Below are 18290 nucleotides of genomic sequence, written 5' to 3'. Positions count from 1 at the left end.
CTCTCTCTGGGCTCAGTGTCTCTCCAGGTGAAGTCTCTCTTTGGGCTCAGTGTCTCTCCAGGTGAAGTCTCTCTCTGGGCTCAGTGTCTCCAGGTGAAGTCTCTCTCTGGGTTCAGTGTCTCCAGGTGAAGTCTCTCTCTGGGCTCAGTGTCTCCCCAGGTGAAGTCTCTCTCTGGGTTCAGTGTCTCCCCAGGTGAAGTCTCTCTCTGGGCTCAGTGTCTCTCCAGGTGAAGTCTCTCTCTGGGTTCAGTGTCTCCAGGTGAAGTCTCTCTCTGGGCTCAGTGACTCTCCAGGTGAAGTCTCTCTCTGGGCTCAGTGTCTCTCCAGGTGAAGTCTCTCTCTGGGCTCAGTGTCTCTCCAGGTGAAGTCTCTCTCTGGCTCAGTGTCTCTCCAGGTGAAGTCTCTCTCTGGGCTCAGTGTCTCTCCAGGTGAAGTCTCTCTCTGGGCTCAGTATCTCCCCAGGTGAAGTCTCTCTCTGGGCTCAGTGTCTCTCCAGGTGAAGTCTCTCTCTGGGCTCAGTGTCTCCCCAGGTGAAGTCTCTCTCTGGGCTCAGTGTCTCCAGGTGAAGACTCTCTCTGGGTTCAGTGTCTCCAGGTGAAGTCTCTCTCTGGGTTCATTGTCTCCAGGTGAAGTCTCTCTCTGGGCTCAGTGTCTCCCCAGGTGAAGTCTCTCTCTGGGCTCAGTGTCTCTCCAGGTGAAGTCTCTCTCTGGGCTCAGTGTCTCCCCAGGTGAAGTCTCTCTCTGGGTTCAGTGTCTCCAGGTGAAGTCTCTCTCTGGGCTCAGTGTCTCCCCAGGTGAAGTCTCTCTCTGGGTTCAGTGTCTCCAGGTGAAGTCTCTCTCTGGGTTCAGTGTCTCCCCAGGTGAAGTCTCTCTCTGGGCTCAGTGTCTCCAGGTGAAGTCTCTCTCTGGGCTCAGTGTCTCTCCAGGTGAAGTCTCTCTCTGGGCTCAGTGTCTCTCCAGGTGAAGTCTCTCTCTGGGCTCAGTGTCTCTCCAGGTGAAGTCTCTCTCTGGGCTCAGTGTCTCTCCAGGTGAAGTCTCTCTCTGGGTTCAGTGTCTCTCCAGGTGAAGTCTCTCTCTGGGCTCAGTGTCTCTCCAGGTGAAGTCTCTCTCTGGGCTCAGTGTCTCTCCAGGTGAAGTCTCTCCCTGGGCTCAGTGTCTCCAGGTGAAGTCTCTCTCTGGCTCAGTGTCTCTCCAGGTGAAGTCTCTCTCTGGGCTCAGTGTCTCTCCAGGTGAAGTCTCTCTCTGGGCTCAGTGTCTCCCCAGGTGAAGTCTCTCTCTGGGCTCACTGTCTCTCCAGGTGAAGTCTCTCTCTGGGCTCAGTGTCTCTCCAGGTGAAGTCTCTCTCTGGGCTCAGTGTCTCCCCAGGTGAAGTCTCTCTCTGGGCTCAGTGTCTCTCCAGGTGAAGTCTCTCTCTGGGCTCAGTGTCTCCAGGTGAAGACTCTCTCTGGGTTCAGTGTCTCCAGGTGAAGTCTCTCTCTGGGTTCATTGTCTCCAGGTGAAGTCTCTCTCTGGGCTCAGTGTCTCCCCAGGTGAAGTCTCTCTCTGGGCTCAGTGTCTCTCCAGGTGAAGTCTCTCTCTGGGCTCAGTGTCTCCCCAGGTGAAGTCTCTCTCTGGGTTCAGTGTCTCCAGGTGAAGTCTCTCTCTGGGTTCAGTGTCTCCCCAGGTGAAGTCTCTCTCTGGGCTCAGTGTCTCCAGGTGAAGTCTCTCTCTGGGCTCAGTGTCTCTCCAGGTGAAGTCTCTCTCTGGGCTCAGTGTCTCTCCAGGTGAAGTCTCTCTCTGGGCTCAGTGTCTCCCCAGGTGAAGTCTCTCTCTGAGCTCAGTGTCTCTCCAGGTGAAGTCTCTCTCTGGGCTCAGTGTCTCTCCAGGTGAAGTCTCTCTCTGGGCTCAGTGTCTCTCCAGGTGAAGTCTCTCTCTGGGCTCAGTGTCTCCAGGTGAAGACTCTCTCTGGGTTCAGTGTCTCCAGGTGAAGTCTCTCTCTGGGTTCATTGTCTCCAGGTGAAGTCTCTCTCTGGGCTCAGTGTCTCCCCAGGTGAAGTCTCTCTCTGGGCTCAGTGTCTCTCCAGGTGAAGTCTCTCTCTGGGCTCAGTGTCTCCCCAGGTGAAGTCTCTCTCTGGGTTCAGTGTCTCCAGGTGAAGTCTCTCTCTGGGTTCAGTGTCTCCCCAGGTGAAGTCTCTCTCTGGGCTCAGTGTCTCCAGGTGAAGTCTCTCTCTGGGCTCAGTGTCTCTCCAGGTGAAGTCTCTCTCTGGGCTCAGTGTCTCCAGGTGAAGACTCTCTCTGGGTTCAGTGTCTCCAGGTGAAGTCTCTCTCTGGGTTCATTGTCTCCAGGTGAAGTCTCTCTCTGGGCTCAGTGTCTCCCCAGGTGAAGTCTCTCTCTGGGCTCAGTGTCTCTCCAGGTGAAGTCTCTCTCTGGGCTCAGTGTCTCCCCAGGTGAAGTCTCTCTCTGGGTTCAGTGTCTCCAGGTGAAGTCTCTCTCTGGGTTCAGTGTCTCCCCAGGTGAAGTCTCTCTCTGGGCTCAGTGTCTCCAGGTGAAGTCTCTCTCTGGGCTCAGTGTCTCTCCAGGTGAAGTCTCTCTCTGGGCTCAGTGTCTCTCCAGGTGAAGTCTCTCTCTGGGCTCAGTGTCTCCCCAGGTGAAGTCTCTCTCTGAGCTCAGTGTCTCTCCAGGTGAAGTCTCTCTCTGGGCTCAGTGTCTCTCCAGGTGAAGTCTCTCTCTGGGCTCCGTGTCTCTCCAGGTGAAGTCTCTCTCTGGGCTCAGTGTCTCTCCAGGTGAAGTCTCTCTCTGGGCTCAGTGTCTCTCCAGGTGAAGTCTTTCTCTGGGTTCAGTTTCTCCCCAGGTGAAGTCTCTCTCTGGCTCAGTGTCTCTCCAGGTGAAGTCTCTCTCTGGCTCAGTGTCTCTCCAGGTGAAGTCTCTCTCTGGGCTCAGTGTCTCTCCAGGTGAAGTCACTCTCTGGGTTCAGTTTCTCCCCAGGTGAAGTCTCTCTCTGGGCTCAGTGTCTCTCCAGGTGAAGTCTCTCTCTGGGCTCAGTGTCTCTCCAGGTGAAGTCTCTCTCTGGGCTCAGTGTCTCCAGGTGAAGTCTCTCTTTGGGCTCAGTGTCTCTCCAGGTGAAGTCTCTCTCTGGGCTCAGTGTCTCCAGGTGAAGTCTCTCTCTGGGTTCAGTGTCTCCAGGTGAAGTCTCTCTCTGGGCTCAGTGTCTCTCCAGGTGAAGTCTCTCTCTGGGCTCAGTGTCTCTCCAGGTGAAGTCTCTCTCTGGGCTCAGTGTCTCTCCAGGTGAAGTCTCTCTTTGGGCTCAGTGTCTCTCCAGGTGAAGTCTCTCTCTGGGCTCAGTGTCTCCAGGTGAAGTCTCTCTCTGGGTTCAGTGTCTCCAGGTGAAGTCTCTCTCTGGGCTCAGTGTCTCCCCAGGTGAAGTCTCTCTCTGGGTTCAGTGTCTCCCCAGGTGAAGTCTCTCTCTGGGCTCAGTGTCTCTCCAGGTGAAGTCTCTCTCTGGGTTCAGTGTCTCCAGGTGAAGTCTCTCTCTGGGCTCAGTGACTCTCCAGGTGAAGTCTCTCTCTGGGCTCAGTGTCTCTCCAGGTGAAGTCTCTCTCTGGGCTCAGTGTCTCTCCAGGTGAAGTCTCTCTCTGGCTCAGTGTCTCTCCAGGTGAAGTCTCTCTCTGGGCTCAGTGTCTCTCCAGGTGAAGTCTCTCTCTGGGCTCAGTATCTCCCCAGGTGAAGTCTCTCTCTGGGCTCAGTGTCTCTCCAGGTGAAGTCTCTCTCTGGGCTCAGTGTCTCCCCAGGTGAAGTCTCTCTCTGGGCTCAGTGTCTCCAGGTGAAGACTCTCTCTGGGTTCAGTGTCTCCAGGTGAAGTCTCTCTCTGGGTTCATTGTCTCCAGGTGAAGTCTCTCTCTGGGCTCAGTGTCTCCCCAGGTGAAGTCTCTCTCTGGGCTCAGTGTCTCTCCAGGTGAAGTCTCTCTCTGGGCTCAGTGTCTCCCCAGGTGAAGTCTCTCTCTGGGTTCAGTGTCTCCAGGTGAAGTCTCTCTCTGGGCTCAGTGTCTCCCCAGGTGAAGTCTCTCTCTGGGTTCAGTGTCTCCAGGTGAAGTCTCTCTCTGGGTTCAGTGTCTCCCCAGGTGAAGTCTCTCTCTGGGCTCAGTGTCTCCAGGTGAAGTCTCTCTCTGGGCTCAGTGTCTCTCCAGGTGAAGTCTCTCTCTGGGCTCAGTGTCTCTCCAGGTGAAGTCTCTCTCTGGGCTCAGTGTCTCTCCAGGTGAAGTCTCTCTCTGGGCTCAGTGTCTCTCCAGGTGAAGTCTCTCTCTGGGTTCAGTGTCTCTCCAGGTGAAGTCTCTCTCTGGGCTCAGTGTCTCTCCAGGTGAAGTCTCTCTCTGGGCTCAGTGTCTCTCCAGGTGAAGTCTCTCCCTGGGCTCAGTGTCTCCAGGTGAAGTCTCTCTCTGGCTCAGTGTCTCTCCAGGTGAAGTCTCTCTCTGGGCTCAGTGTCTCTCCAGGTGAAGTCTCTCTCTGGGCTCAGTGTCTCCCCAGGTGAAGTCTCTCTCTGGGCTCACTGTCTCTCCAGGTGAAGTCTCTCTCTGGGCTCAGTGTCTCTCCAGGTGAAGTCTCTCTCTGGGCTCAGTGTCTCCCCAGGTGAAGTCTCTCTCTGGGCTCAGTGTCTCTCCAGGTGAAGTCTCTCTCTGGGCTCAGTGTCTCCAGGTGAAGACTCTCTCTGGGTTCAGTGTCTCCAGGTGAAGTCTCTCTCTGGGTTCATTGTATCCAGGTGAAGTCTCTCTCTGGGCTCAGTGTCTCCCCAGGTGAAGTCTCTCTCTGGGCTCAGTGTCTCTCCAGGTGAAGTCTCTCTCTGGGCTCAGTGTCTCCCCAGGTGAAGTCTCTCTCTGGGTTCAGTGTCTCCAGGTGAAGTCTCTCTCTGGGTTCAGTGTCTCCCCAGGTGAAGTCTCTCTCTGGGCTCAGTGTCTCCAGGTGAAGTCTCTCTCTGGGCTCAGTGTCTCTCCAGGTGAAGTCTCTCTCTGGGCTCAGTGTCTCTCCAGGTGAAGTCTCTCTCTGGGCTCAGTGTCTCCCCAGGTGAAGTCTCTCTCTGAGCTCAGTGTCTCTCCAGGTGAAGTCTCTCTCTGGGCTCAGTGTCTCTCCAGGTGAAGTCTCTCTCTGGGCTCAGTGTCTCTCCAGGTGAAGTCTCTCTCTGGGCTCAGTGTCTCCAGGTGAAGACTCTCTCTGGGTTCAGTGTCTCCAGGTGAAGTTTATCTCTGGGTTCATTGTCTCCAGGTGAAGTCTCTCTCTGGGCTCAGTGTCTCCCCAGGTGAAGTCTCTCTCTGGGCTCAGTGTCTCTCCAGGTGAAGTCTCTCTCTGGGCTCAGTGTCTCCCCAGGTGAAGTCTCTCTCTGGGTTCAGTGTCTCCAGGTGAAGTCTCTCTCTGGGTTCAGTGTCTCCCCAGGTGAAGTCTCTCTCTGGGCTCAGTGTCTCCAGGTGAAGTCTCTCTCTGGGCTCAGTGTCTCTCCAGGTGAAGTCTCTCTCTGGGCTCAGTGTCTCCAGGTGAAGACTCTCTCTGGGCTCAGTGTCTCCAGGTGAAGTCTCTCTCTGGGTTCAGTGTCTCCCCAGGTGAAGTCTCTCTCTGGGTTCAGTGTCTCCCCAGGTGAAGTCTCTCTCTGAGCTCAGTGTCTCTCCAGGTGAAGTCTCTCTCTGGGCTCAGTGTCTCTCCAGGTGAAGTCTCTCTCTGGGCTCAGTGTCTCTCCAGGTGAAGTCTCTCTCTGGGCTCAGTGTCTCTCCAGGTGAAGTCTCTCTCTGGGCTCAGTGTCTCCAGGTGAAGTCTCTCTCTGGCTCAGTGTCTCCCCAGGTGAAGTCTCTCTCTGGGCTCAGTGTCTCCAGGTGAAGTCTCTCTCTGGGCTCAGTGTCTCCAGGTGAAGTCTCTCTCTGGGCTCAGTGTCTCTCCAGGTGAAGTCTCTCTCTGGGCTCAGTGTCTCTCCAGGTGAAGTCTCTCTCTGGGCTCAGTGTCTCTCCAGGTGAAGTCTCTCTCTGGGCTCAGTGTCTCCAGGTGAAGTCTCTCTCTGGGCTCAGTGTCTCTCCAGGTGAAGTCTCTCTCTGGCTCAGTGTCTCCCCAGGTGAAGTCTCTCTCTGGGCTCAGTGTCTCCAGGTGAAGTCTCTCTCTGGGCTCAGTGTCTCCAGGTGAAGTCTCTCTCTGGGCTCAGTGTCTCTCCAGGTGAAGTCTCTCTCTGGGCTCAGTGTCTCCCCAGGTGAAGTCTCTCTCTGGGCTCAGTGTCTCTCCAGGTGAAGTCTCTCTCTGGGCTCAGTGTCTCTCCAGGTGAAGTCTCTCCATCTTCTCCAGTCTCCCAGCAGTAGGTCTGTGTTTTGTTTGATCTTTGGGGATGCTGAGAGGAATCCCGAAAGGCTGTCTTCCTGGGAGCATCCTGTCACGGCCCTTGCTCGGCCATCTTGTTATTCCAAGTGAAAGGCGCTATAGAAATGCAAGTTTTTGCAACCAAGGGCCAGCCAAAACTACAAACCCCAGCAGGCTCCGCGCGGCACATGCGCACTGACGGTTGGGCTCACAGTGGATGACGTCAGGGCAGTCGCCTGGTGCTGACGCGCGTGCGCAGTGTCTGGGTCTGGAAGGGGCGGGGCTGGTTCAGCAGTTGCGCACCGGGGATGTTTGGGTTTGAAGAATGTGGTGCAGGCGCAGTGATGGGTGTTTGGGTGCGGGTGGCCGGCGCACGCGCAGTGGTGGCTGGTTCTCGAGCGGCGGCGGTTGGGCTTCGAGCGGCGGCGCGAGGCCGGTTGCCATGGAGCCGCTGCTGAGCGAGTTGTTCGGGGGTTTCCCGGGTTCCGGCACAGGGGCAATGCCGCCCGGGGGTCCCGGCGGCGGCGGCGGGGGGACGGGGGGCTGCGGCCCGGCTTCCTGCTCCAGCCGGGCCTGCGCTTCCGGACGCTCCTCCGGCCGGGCCCCCATCTCCAGCGGGCGCGGCCGGTGCCCGGCACGGGGCCCCGCTTCAGTCCCGGGATCGGCGGGCGGACCCGCGCCATCGGCCTCGGCTCACAAAAACAACAAGGTCCCGCCCGCAGCCCCCAGAGGCGGCCACAAGAAAGGCCGGAGCCGCCCCCGGGGCCGCAACAACCCCCCCTTCCTCCCCCCTGAGGTAAGAGCGGCGCGGGGAGGGGGGGCTGTGAGGGTCTGGGGGGGGGGGTGAGGGTCTGGGGGGGGGGGGGTGAGAGGGTCTGGGGGGGGGGTGTGAGGGGGGTGGGGGAGGGGGTGTAAGGGTCTGGGGGGGGGTGAGGGTCTGGGGGGGGGGGTGAGGGTCTGGGGGGGGGTGAGGGTCTGGGGGGGGGGGTGAGGGTCTGGGGGGGGGGGTGAGGGTCTGGGGGGGGGGTGAGGGTCTGGGGGGGGGTGAGGGTCTGGGGGGGGGTGAGGGTCTGGGGGGGGGGTGAGGGTCTGGGGGGGGGTGAGGGTTGCGGGGTGTGTGTGAGGGGGGGGCGGGGGTGTGAGGGGGGTGGGGGAGGGGGTGTGAGGGGGGTGGGGGAGGGGGTGTAAGGGTCTGGGGGGGGGTGAGGGTCTGGGGGGGGGGGTGAGGGTCTGGGGGGAGGGGGGTGAGGGTCTGGGGGGAGGGGGGTGAGGGTCTGGGGGGGTGTGAGGGTTGCGGGGTGTGTGTGAGGGGGGGGCGGGGGTGTGAGGGGGGTGGGGGAGGGGGTGTAAGGGTCTGGGGGGGGGTGAGGGTCTGGGGGGAGGGGGGTGAGGGTCTGGGGGGAGGGGGGTGAGGGTCTGGCGGGGGGTGTGAGGGTCTGGGGGGGGTTGAGGGTCTGGGGGGGGGTGAGGGTCTGGGGGGGGGTGAGGGTCTGGGGGGTGTGAGGGTCTGGGGGGGGGTGAGGGTCTGGGGGGGGGGGTGAGGGTCTGGGGGGAGGGGGGTGAGGGTCTGGGGGGAGGGGGGTGAGGGTCTGGGGGGGTGTGAGGGTTGCGGGGTGTGTGTGAGGGGGGGGCGGGGGTGTGAGGGGGGTGGGGGAGGGGGTGTAAGGGTCTGGGGGGGGGTGAGGGTCTGGGGGGAGGGGGGTGAGGGTCTGGGGGGTGAGGGTCTGGCGGGGGGGGGTGAGGGTCTGGGGGGGGTTGAGGGTCTGGGGGGGGGTGAGGGTCTGGGGGGTGTGAGGGTTGCGGGGTGTGTGTGAGGGTGTCTGGGCCGGGCTGACTTTCCCTGGGCTGTGATGTGTTGGCAGGGAGTTGCAGTGTCAGGCGGACCTCTCCTTCCTCACTGTGTGTTCAGGAAACAGCAGCAATGTTGCTCAGACTGGAATCATTCAGGAACCACAAACTGCACAGCAGCTTCGAAAGGCTCAGTCTGCTGTGGGACTGTCTGAACCCTCACTGTTTCAGTGTGAGTGCCAGCCACTGTCACATCAATGTCTAGGAAGGGATTGGATTGTGTGGGTCTGCGGTAAATGAGTTGTGGGTGAAAGCAGAGGTGTACACACAGCTATTCAGACAGAACCTCATCAGACTATCAGGGGGAGTAGCTCCCTCCACAAGGGTATTAACAGCTCGATCAGAGGAAATTGATGAGACAGCAGGAAATCATTCTCCGAAATGGATTTGTCAATTCTCCACTTGATACCCCAGCTGGAATATTTTCAATTCAGCTTTTCGTGCTGTTACACTTTGGGGAATTTCCATGCTGAAAGGTGTGGCACAGTGATGCTGTGTGTGTGTGTCTGCTTCAGAGTGACGCTGTGTGTGTCTGTCTGCTTCAGAGTGACGCTGTGTGTGTCTGCTTCAGAGTGACGCTGTGTGTGTCTGCTTCAGAGTGACGCTGTGTGTGTCTGCTTCAGAGTGACGCTGTGTGTGTCTGCTTCAGAGTGACGCTGTGTGTGTCTGCTTCAGAGTGACGCTGTGTGTGTCTGCTTCAGAGTGACGCTGTGTGTGTGTGTCTGCTTCAGAGTGACGCCGCGTGTGTCTGCTTCAGAGTGACGCTGTGTGTGTCTGCTTCAGAGTGACGCTGTGTGTGTCTGCTTCAGAGTGACGCTGTGTGTGTCTGCTTCAGAGTGACGCTGTGTGTGTCTGCTTCAGAGTGACGCTGTGTGTGTCTGCTTCAGAGTGACGCTGTGTGTGTCTGCTTCAGAGTGACGCCGCGTGTGTCTGCTTCAGAGTGACGCCGCGTGTGTCTGCTTCAGAGTGACGCTGTGTGTGTCTGCTTCAGAGTGACGCTGTGTGTGTCTGCTTCAGAGTGACGCTGTGTGTGTCTGCTTCAGAGTGACGCTGTGTGTGTCTGCTTCAGAGTGACGCTGTGTGTGTGTGTCTGCTTCAGAGTGACGCTGTGTGTGTGTGTCTGCTTCAGAGTGACGCTGTGTGTGTGTGTCTGCTTCAGAGTGACGCTGCGTGTGTCTGCTTCAGAGTGACGCTGCGTGTGTCTGCTTCAGAGTGACGCTGTGTGTGTCTGCTTCAGAGTGACGCTGTGTGTGTCTGCTTCAGAGTGACGCTGTGCGTGTCTGCTTCAGAGTGACGCCGTGTGTGTCTGCTTCAGAGTGACGCTGTGTGTGTCTGCTTCAGAGTGACGCTGTGTGTGTCTGCTTCAGAGTGACGCTGTGTGTGTCTGCTTCAGAGTGACGCTGTGTGTGTCTGCTTCAGAGTGACGCTGTGTGTGTCTGCTTCAGAGTGACGCTGTGTGTGTGTGTCTGCTTCAGAGTGACGCTGTGTGTGTCTGCTTCAGAGTGACGCTGTGTGTGTCTGCTTCAGAGTGACGCTGTGTGTGTCTGCTTCAGAGTGACGCTGTGTGTGTCTGCTTCAGAGTGACGCTGTGTGTGTGTGTCTGCTTCAGAGTGACGCTGTGTGTGTGTGTCTGCTTCAGAGTGACGCTGTGTGTGTGTGTCTGCTTCAGAGTGACGCTGTGTGTGTGTGTCTGCTTCAGAGTGACGCTGTGTGTGTGTGTCTGCTTCAGAGTGACGCTGTGTGTGTCTGCTTCAGAGTGACGCTGTGTGTGTCTGCTTCAGAGTGACGCTGTGTGTGTCTGCTTCAGAGTGACGCTGTGTGTGTCTGTCTGCTTCAGAGTGACGCTGTGTGTGTCTGCTTCAGAGTGACGCTGTGTGTGTCTGCTTCAGAGTGACGCTGTGTGTGTCTGCTTCAGAGTGACGCTGCGTGTGTCTGCTTCAGAGTGACGCTGCGTGTGTCTGCTTCAGAGTGACGCCGCGTGTGTCTGCTTCAGAGTGACGCCGCGTGTGTCTGCTTCAGAGTGACGCCGCGTGTGTCTGCTTCAGAGTGACGCTGCGTGTGTCTGCTTCAGAGTGACGCTGTGTGTGTCTGCTTCAGAGTGACGCCGCGTGTGTCTGCTTCAGAGTGACGCCGCGTGTGTCTGCTTCAGAGTGACGCTGTGTGTCTGCTTCAGAGTGACGCTGTGTGTGTCTGCTTCAGAGTGACGCCGCGTGTGTCTGCTTCAGAGTGACGCCGCGTGTGTCTGCTTCAGAGTGACGCCGCGTGTGTGTGTCTGCTTCAGAGTGACGCCGCGTGTGTGTGTCTGCTTCAGAGTGACGCTGCGTGTGTGTGTCTGCTTCAGAGTGACGCCGCGTGTGTGTGTCTGCTTCAGAGTGACGCCGCGTGTGTGTGTCTGCTTCAGAGTGACGCCGCGTGTGTGTGTCTGCTTCAGAGTGACGCCGCGTGTGTGTCTGCTTCAGAGTGACGCCGCGTGTGTGTGTCTGCTTCAGAGTGACGCCGCGTGTGTGTGTCTGCTTCAGAGTGACGCCGCGTGTGTGTGTCTGCTTCAGAGTGACGCCGCGTGTGTGTGTCTGCTTCAGAGTGACGCCGCGTGTGTGTGTCTGCTTCAGAGTGACGCCGCGTGTGTGTGTCTGCTTCAGAGTGACGCCGCGTGTGTGTCTGCTTCAGAGTGACGCCGCGTGTGTGTGTCTGCTTCAGAGTGACGCCGCGTGTGTGTGTCTGCTTCAGAGTGACGCCGCGTGTGTGTGTCTGCTTCAGAGTGACGCCGCGTGTGTGTGTCTGCTTCAGAGTGACGCCGCGTGTGTGTGTCTGCTTCAGAGTGACGCCGCGTGTGTGTGTCTGCTTCAGAGTGACGCTGTGTGCATGTGGGGGACTGGGCACAAATGTGGTAGGAGATCCCTCTGTAGTTTGCAGGGACATTTGGCTAATTGTATGCTGCTTGTCATCTCGCGCTGTTGTTTTGGGAATGTTGCCCTTGTCAGGTTGTCGTCAATGTGACTTGTGATCCCAGAGTCTCTGGATTTTGCAGTGAGTCAGCCTGGTTGCTGAAGGATATGGCCTTGTACTCCCTGCTGTTTAGTGTTGACACAAAGACAATGGATATCTGGCTCTGAAGCTAGTTTGAGAAGTTCCGCACTGCTCCACTCGCCTTCTCCATGTACTTATCCAAATGCTTTTTAAATGTTGCCTCAGCCACTTTCTCTGGCAGCTCATTCCATGTACGCACCACCCTCTGTGTGAAGAAGTTGCCCCTCAGGTCCCTTTTAAATCTTTCCCTTCTCACCTTAAACCTCTGCCCTCTAGTTTTCAATTCCCCTTCCCTGGGAAAAAGACTCTGTGCGTTCATCCTGCAGATGCCCCTCATGATCTTATTCACCTCAGTCAGGTCACCCCTCATTCTCCTGTGTTCCGAGGAATAAAGTCCTGGCCTGGCCAACCACCCCCGATAACTCACGCCCACTCGTCCTGGCAACATCCTGGTCAATCTTCTCTGCACGCTTTCCAGTTTATCAATGTCTGCTACAACAGGGTGACCAAAACTGTACACAGTACGCCAAGTGTGGCCTCACCAACAACTTATACAACTGAAACATAATGTCCCAACTCCTATACTCAATGCCCTGACTGATGAAGCTCTGTGTGCTAAAAGCCTTCTTCACCACCCTATCTACCTGTGAGGCCGCTTTCAATGAACTATGTACTTGTACTCTCGGGTCCCTCTGTTCCTCTATACTCCCAGGGCCCTACCATTCACTGTACAAGTCCTAATCTGGTTTGAGTTTCCAAAATGCAACACCTCACACTTACCTGTATTGAAGCCCATTTGCCAAACGCTGGCCCACTTCCTTCGCTGATCAAGATGCCCTTGTAATTTTTGATAACCTCCTTCGCTATCAGTGATACCTCCTAATTTAGAATCTTCTGCAAACTTCCTAACCATGTATGATCTGGCGGTGTAGCTTAGTGTCAAGGTGTGTTTGATAATGGCCCTTTTCAGCATCTTAGAACATTAAGGATGCGAAAGAAATGTAGCTTGTTATCAGAGCAGTTTGGGTAAACCGGCTGTCAAAGACTGGAATAATGAGTATCTGGGGGTGTGTACACTGACACTGTCGGGAGATATTGGAATAATGAGTATCTGGGGGTGTGTACACTGACACTGTCGGGAGATATTGGAATAATGAGTGTCTGGGGGGTGTGTACACTGACACTGTTGGGAGATATTGGAATAATGAGTACCTGGGGGGGTGTACACTGACACTGTCGGGAGATATTGGAATAATGAGTATCTGGGGGTGTGTACACTGACACTGTCGGGAGATATTGGAATAATGAGCACCTGGGGGTGTGTACACTGACACTGTCGGGAGATATTGGAATAATGAGTATCTGGGGGGGTGTACACTGACACTGTCGGGAGATATTGGAATAATGAGCACCTGGGGGTGTGTACACTGACACTGTCGGGAGATATTGGAATAATGAGTATCTGGGGGTGTGTACACTGACACTGTCGGGAGATATTGGAGTAATGAGTATCTGGGGGTGTGTACACTGACACTGTCGGGAGATATTGGAATAATGAGTACCTGGGGGTGTGTACACTGACACTGTTGGGAGATATTGGAATAATGAGTATCTGGGGGTGTGTACACTGACACTGTCGGGAGATATTGGAATAATGAGTACCTGGGGGTGTGTACACTGACACTGTTGGGAGATATTGGAATAATGAGTATCTGGGGGTGTGTACACTGACACTGTCGGGAGATATTGGAATAATGAGTATCTGGGGGTGTGTACACTGACACTGTCGGGAGATATTGGAATAATGAGTACCTGGGGGTGTGTACACTGACACTGTTGGGAGATATTGGAATAATGAGTATCTGGGGGTGTGTACACTGACACTGTCGGGAGATATTGGAATAATGAGTATCTGGGGGTGTGTACACTGACACTGTCGGGAGATATTGGAGTAATGAGTATCTGGGGGTGTGTACACTGACACTGTCGGGAGATATTGGAATAATGAGTATCTGGGGGTGTACACTGACACTGTCGGGAGATATTGGAATAATGAGTATCTGGGGGTGTGTACACTGACACTGTCGGGAGATATTGGAGTAATGAGTATCTGGGGGTGTGTACACTGACACTGTTGGGAGATATTGGAATAATGAGTATCTGGGGGGGTGTACACTGACACTGTCGGGAGATATTGGAATAATGAGTATCTGGGGGTGTGTACACTGACACTGTCGGGAGATATTGGAGTAATGAGTATATGGGGGTGTGTACACTGACACTGTCGGGAGATATTGGAATAATGAGTATCTGGGGGTGTGTACACTGACACTGTCGGGAGATATTGGAATAATGAGTATCTGGGGGTGTGTACACTGACACTGTCGGGAGATATTGGAATAATGAGTACCTGGGGGGGTGTACACTGACACTGTCGGGAGATATTGGAATAATGAGTATCTGGGGGTGTGTACACTGACACTGTCGGGAGATATTGGAGTAATGAGTATATGGGGGTGTGTACACTGACACTGTCGGGAGATATTGGAATAATGAGTATCTGGGGGTGTGTACACTGACACTGTCGGGAGATATTGGAATAATGAGTATCTGGGGGTGTGTACACTGACACTGTCGGGAGATATTGGAATAATGAGTACCTGGGGGGGTGTACACTGACACTGTCGGGAGATATTGGAATAATGAGTATCTGGGGGGGTGTACACTGACACTGTCGGGAGATATTGGAATAATGAGTACCTGGGGGTGTGTACACTGACACTGTCGGGAGATATTGGAGTAATGAGTATCTGGGGGTGTGTACACTGACACTGTCGGGAGATATTGGAGTAATGAGTATCTGGGGGTGTGTACACTGACACTGTCGGGAGATATTGGAATAATGAGTGTCTGGGGGTGTGTACACTGACACTGTCGGGAGATATTGGAGTAATGAGTATCTGGGGGTGTGTACACTGACACTGTCGGGAGATATTGGAATAATGAGTACCTGGGGGGGTGTACACTGACACTGTTGGGTGATATTGGAATAATGAGTATCTGGGGGTGTGTACACTGACACTGTCGGGAGATATTGGAATAATGAGTATCTGGGGGGGTGTACACTGACACTGTCGGGAGATATTGGAATAATGAGTATCTGGGGGTGTGTACACTGACACTGTCGGGAGATATTGGAATAATGAGTATCTGGGGGTGTGTACACTGACACTGTCGGGAGATATTGGAATAATGAGTATCTGGGGGTGTGTACACTGACACTTGGGAGATATTGGAATAATGAGTATCTGGGGGTGTGTACACTGACACTGTCGGGAGATATTGGAATAATGAGCATCTGGGGGTGTGTACACTGACACTGTCGGGAGATATTGGAATAATGAGTATCTGGGGGTGTGTACACTGACACTGTCGGGTGATATTGGAGTAATGAGTATCTGGGGGTGTGTACACTGACACTGTCGGGAGATATTGGAATAATGAGCATCTGGGGGTGTGTACACTGACACTGTCGGGAGATATTGGAATAATGAGTATCTGGGGGTGTGTACACTGACACTGTCGGGAGATATTGGAGTAATGAGTATCTGGGGGGGTGTACACTGACACTGTCGGGAGATATTGGAGTAATGAGTATCTGGGGGTGTGTGCACTGACACTGTCGGGAGATATTGGAGTAATGAGTATCTGGGGGTGTGCGCACTGACACTGTCGGGAGATATTGGAATAATGAGTATCTGGGGGTGTGTACACTGACACTGTCGGGAGATATTGGAATAATGAGTACCTGGGGGGGTGTACACTGACACTGTCGGGAGATATTGGAATAATGAGTATCTGGGGGTGTGTACACTGACACTGTCGGGAGATATTGGAATAATGAGTATCTGGGGGTGTGTACACTGGCACTGTCGGGAGATATTGGAATAATGAGTATCTGGGGGTGTGTACACTGACACTGTCGGGAGATATTGGAATAATGAGTATCTGGGGGTGTGTACACTGACACTGTCGGGAGATATTGGAATAATGAGTACCTGGGGGTGTGTACACTGACACTGTCGGGAGATATTGGAATAATGAGTATCTGGGGGTGTGTACACTGACACTGTCGGGAGATATTGGAATAATGAGTATCTGGGGGTGTGTACACTGACACTGTCGGGAGATATTGGAATAATGAGTATCTGGGGGGGTGTACACTGACACTGTCGGGAGATATTGGAATAATGAGTATCTGGGGGTGTGTACACTGACACTGTCGGGAGATATTGGAATAATGAGTATCTGGGGGTGTGTACACTGACACTGTCGGGAGATATTGGAATAATGAGTATCTGGGGGTGTGTACACTGACACTGTCGGGAGATATTGGAATAATGAGTATCTGGGGGTGTGTACACTGACACTGTCGGGAGATATTGGAATAATGAGTATCTGGGGGTGTGTACACTGACACTGTCGGGAGATATTGGAATAATGAGTACCTGGGGGTGTGTACACTGACACTGTCGGGAGATATTGGAATAATGAGTATCTGGGGGTGTGTACACCGACACTGTCGGGAGATATTGGAATAATGAGTACCTGGGGGTGTGTACACTGACACTGTCGGGAGATATTGGAATAATGAGTATCTGGGGGTGTGTACACTGACACTGTCGGGAGATATTGGAATAATGAGTACCTGGGGGTGTGTACACTGACACTGTCGGGAGATATTGGAATAATGAGTATCTGGGGGTGTGTACACTGACACTGTCGGGAGATATTGGAATAATGAGTATCTGGGGGTGTGTACACTGTCGGGAGATATTGGAATAATGAGTATCTGGGGGTGTGTACACTGACACTGTCGGGAGATATTGGAATAATGAGTATCTGGGGGTGTGTACACTGACACTGTCGGGAAATATTGGAATAATGAGTATCTGGGGGTGTGTACACTGACACTGTCGGGAGATATTGGAATAATGAGTACCTGGGGGTGTGTACACTGACACTTGGGTGATATTGGAATAATGAGTATCTGGGGGTGTGTACACTGACACTGTCGGGAGATATTGGAATAATGAGTATCTGGGGGTGTGTACACTGACACTTGGGAGATATTGGAATAATGAGTATCTGGGGGTGTGTACACTGACACTGTCGGGAGATATTGGAATAATGAGTATCTGGGGGTGTGTACACTGACACTGTCGGGAGATATTGGAATAATGAGTATCTGGGGGTGTGTACACTGACACTGTCGGGTGATATTGGAGTAATGAGTATCTGGGGGTGTGTACACTGACACTGTCGGGAGATATTGGAATAATGAGTATCTGGGGGTGTGTACACTGACACTGTCGGGAGATATTGGAGTAATGAGTATCTGGGGGTGTGTACACTGACACTGTCGGGAGATATTGGAGTAATGAGTATCTGGGGGGGTGTACACTGACACTGTCGGGAGATATTGGAGTAATGAGTATCTGGGGGTGTGTACACTGACACTGTCGGGAGATATTGGAGTAATGAGTATCTGGGGGTGTGTACACTGACACTGTCGGGAGATATTGGAATAATGAGTATCTGGGGGTGTGTACACTGACACTGTCGGGAGATATTGGAATAATGAGTACCTGGGGGTGTGTACACTGACACTGTCGGGAGATATTGGAATAATGAGTATCTGGGGGTGTGTACACTGACACTGTCGGGAGATATTGGAATAATGAGTACCTGGGGGTGTGTACACTGACACTGTCGGGAGATATTGGAATAATGAGTACCTGGGGGTGTGTACACTGACACTGTCGGGAGATATTGGAATAATGAGTACCTGGGGGTGTGTACACTGACACTGTCGGGAGATATTGGAATAATGAGTATCTGGGGGTGTGTACACTGACACTGTCGGGAGATACTGGAATAATGAGTATCTGGGGGTGTGTACACTGTCGGGAGATATTGGAATAATGAGTACCTGGGGGTGTGTACACTGACACTGTTGGGAGATATTGGAATAATGAGTATCTGGGGGTGTGTACACTGACACTGTCGGGAGATATTGGAATAATGAGTATCTGGGGGTGTGTACACTGACACTGTCGGGAGATATTGGAATAATGAGTACCTGGGGGTGTGTACACTGACACTGTTGGGAGATATTGGAATAATGAGTACCTGGGGGTGTGTACACTGACACTGTCGGGAGATATTGGAGTAATGAGTATATGGGGGTGTGTACAGTGACACTGTCGGGAGATATTGGAATAATGAGTACCTGGGGGGGTGTACACTGACACTGTCGGGAGATATTGGAATAATGAGTATCTGGGGGTGTGTACACTGACACTGTCGGGAGATATTGGAGTAATGAGTATCTGGGGGTGTGTACACTGACACTGTCGGGAGATATTGGAATAATGAGTACCTGGGGGGGTGTACACTGACACTGTCGGGAGATATTGGAATAATGAGTATCTGGGGGTGTGTACACTGACACTGTCGGGAGATATTGGAATAATGAGTATCTGGGGGTGTGTACACTGACACTGTCGGGAGATATTGGAATAATGAGTATCTGGGGGTGTGTACACTGACACTGTCGGGAGATATTGGAATAATGAGTACCTGGGGGTGTGTACACTGACACTGTCGGGAGATATTGGAATAATGAGTATCTGGGGGTGTGTACACTGACACTGTCGGGAGATATTGGAATAATGAGTATCTGGGGGTGTGTACACTGACACTGTCGGGAGATATTGGAATAATGAGTATCTGGGGGTGTGCACACTGACACTGTCGGGAGATATTGGAGTAATGAGTATCTGGGGGTGTGTACACTGACACTGTCGGGAGATATTGGAATAATGAGTACCTGGGGGTGTGTACACTGACACTGTCGGGAGATATTGGAGTAATGTGTATATGGGGGCGTGTACAGTGACACTGTCGGGAGATATTGGAATAATGAGTACCTGGGGGGGTGTACACTGACACTGTCGGGAGATATTGGAATAATGAGTATCTGGGGGTGTGTACACTGACACTGTCGGGAGATATTGGAGTAATGAGTATCTGGGGGTGTGTACACTGACAC

At 53.8% G+C, this 18290-nt stretch overlaps 1 protein-coding gene across 2 annotated transcripts in view; it reads left to right on the top strand.

Annotated features, from left to right (window-relative positions):
* Positions 1–6641: 6641 nt before the first annotated feature.
* The window catches only part of LOC144487331 (GTP-binding protein 2-like), a 34861-nt gene continuing 23212 nt past the window's right edge, over positions 6642–18290 (top strand). Inside the window, exon 1 of one of the 2 annotated variants that reach the window (XM_078205408.1) lies at positions 6642–7097. In XM_078205408.1, the coding sequence (XP_078061534.1) occupies positions 6744–7097 (354 nt within the window). In that variant the 5' untranslated portion in view covers positions 6642–6743. The remainder of the gene's footprint in view (positions 7098–18290) is intronic. The other variant, XM_078205409.1, reaches the window with a different exon arrangement.

Source organism: Mustelus asterias, unplaced genomic scaffold, assembly GCF_964213995.1.
Source record: "Mustelus asterias unplaced genomic scaffold, sMusAst1.hap1.1 HAP1_SCAFFOLD_737, whole genome shotgun sequence".
NCBI classification, from domain to species: Eukaryota; Metazoa; Chordata; class Chondrichthyes; order Carcharhiniformes; family Triakidae; genus Mustelus; species Mustelus asterias.
The sequence above is the reverse complement of the archived record's forward strand: the minus strand, read 5'-3'. Positions and strand labels throughout refer to the sequence as shown.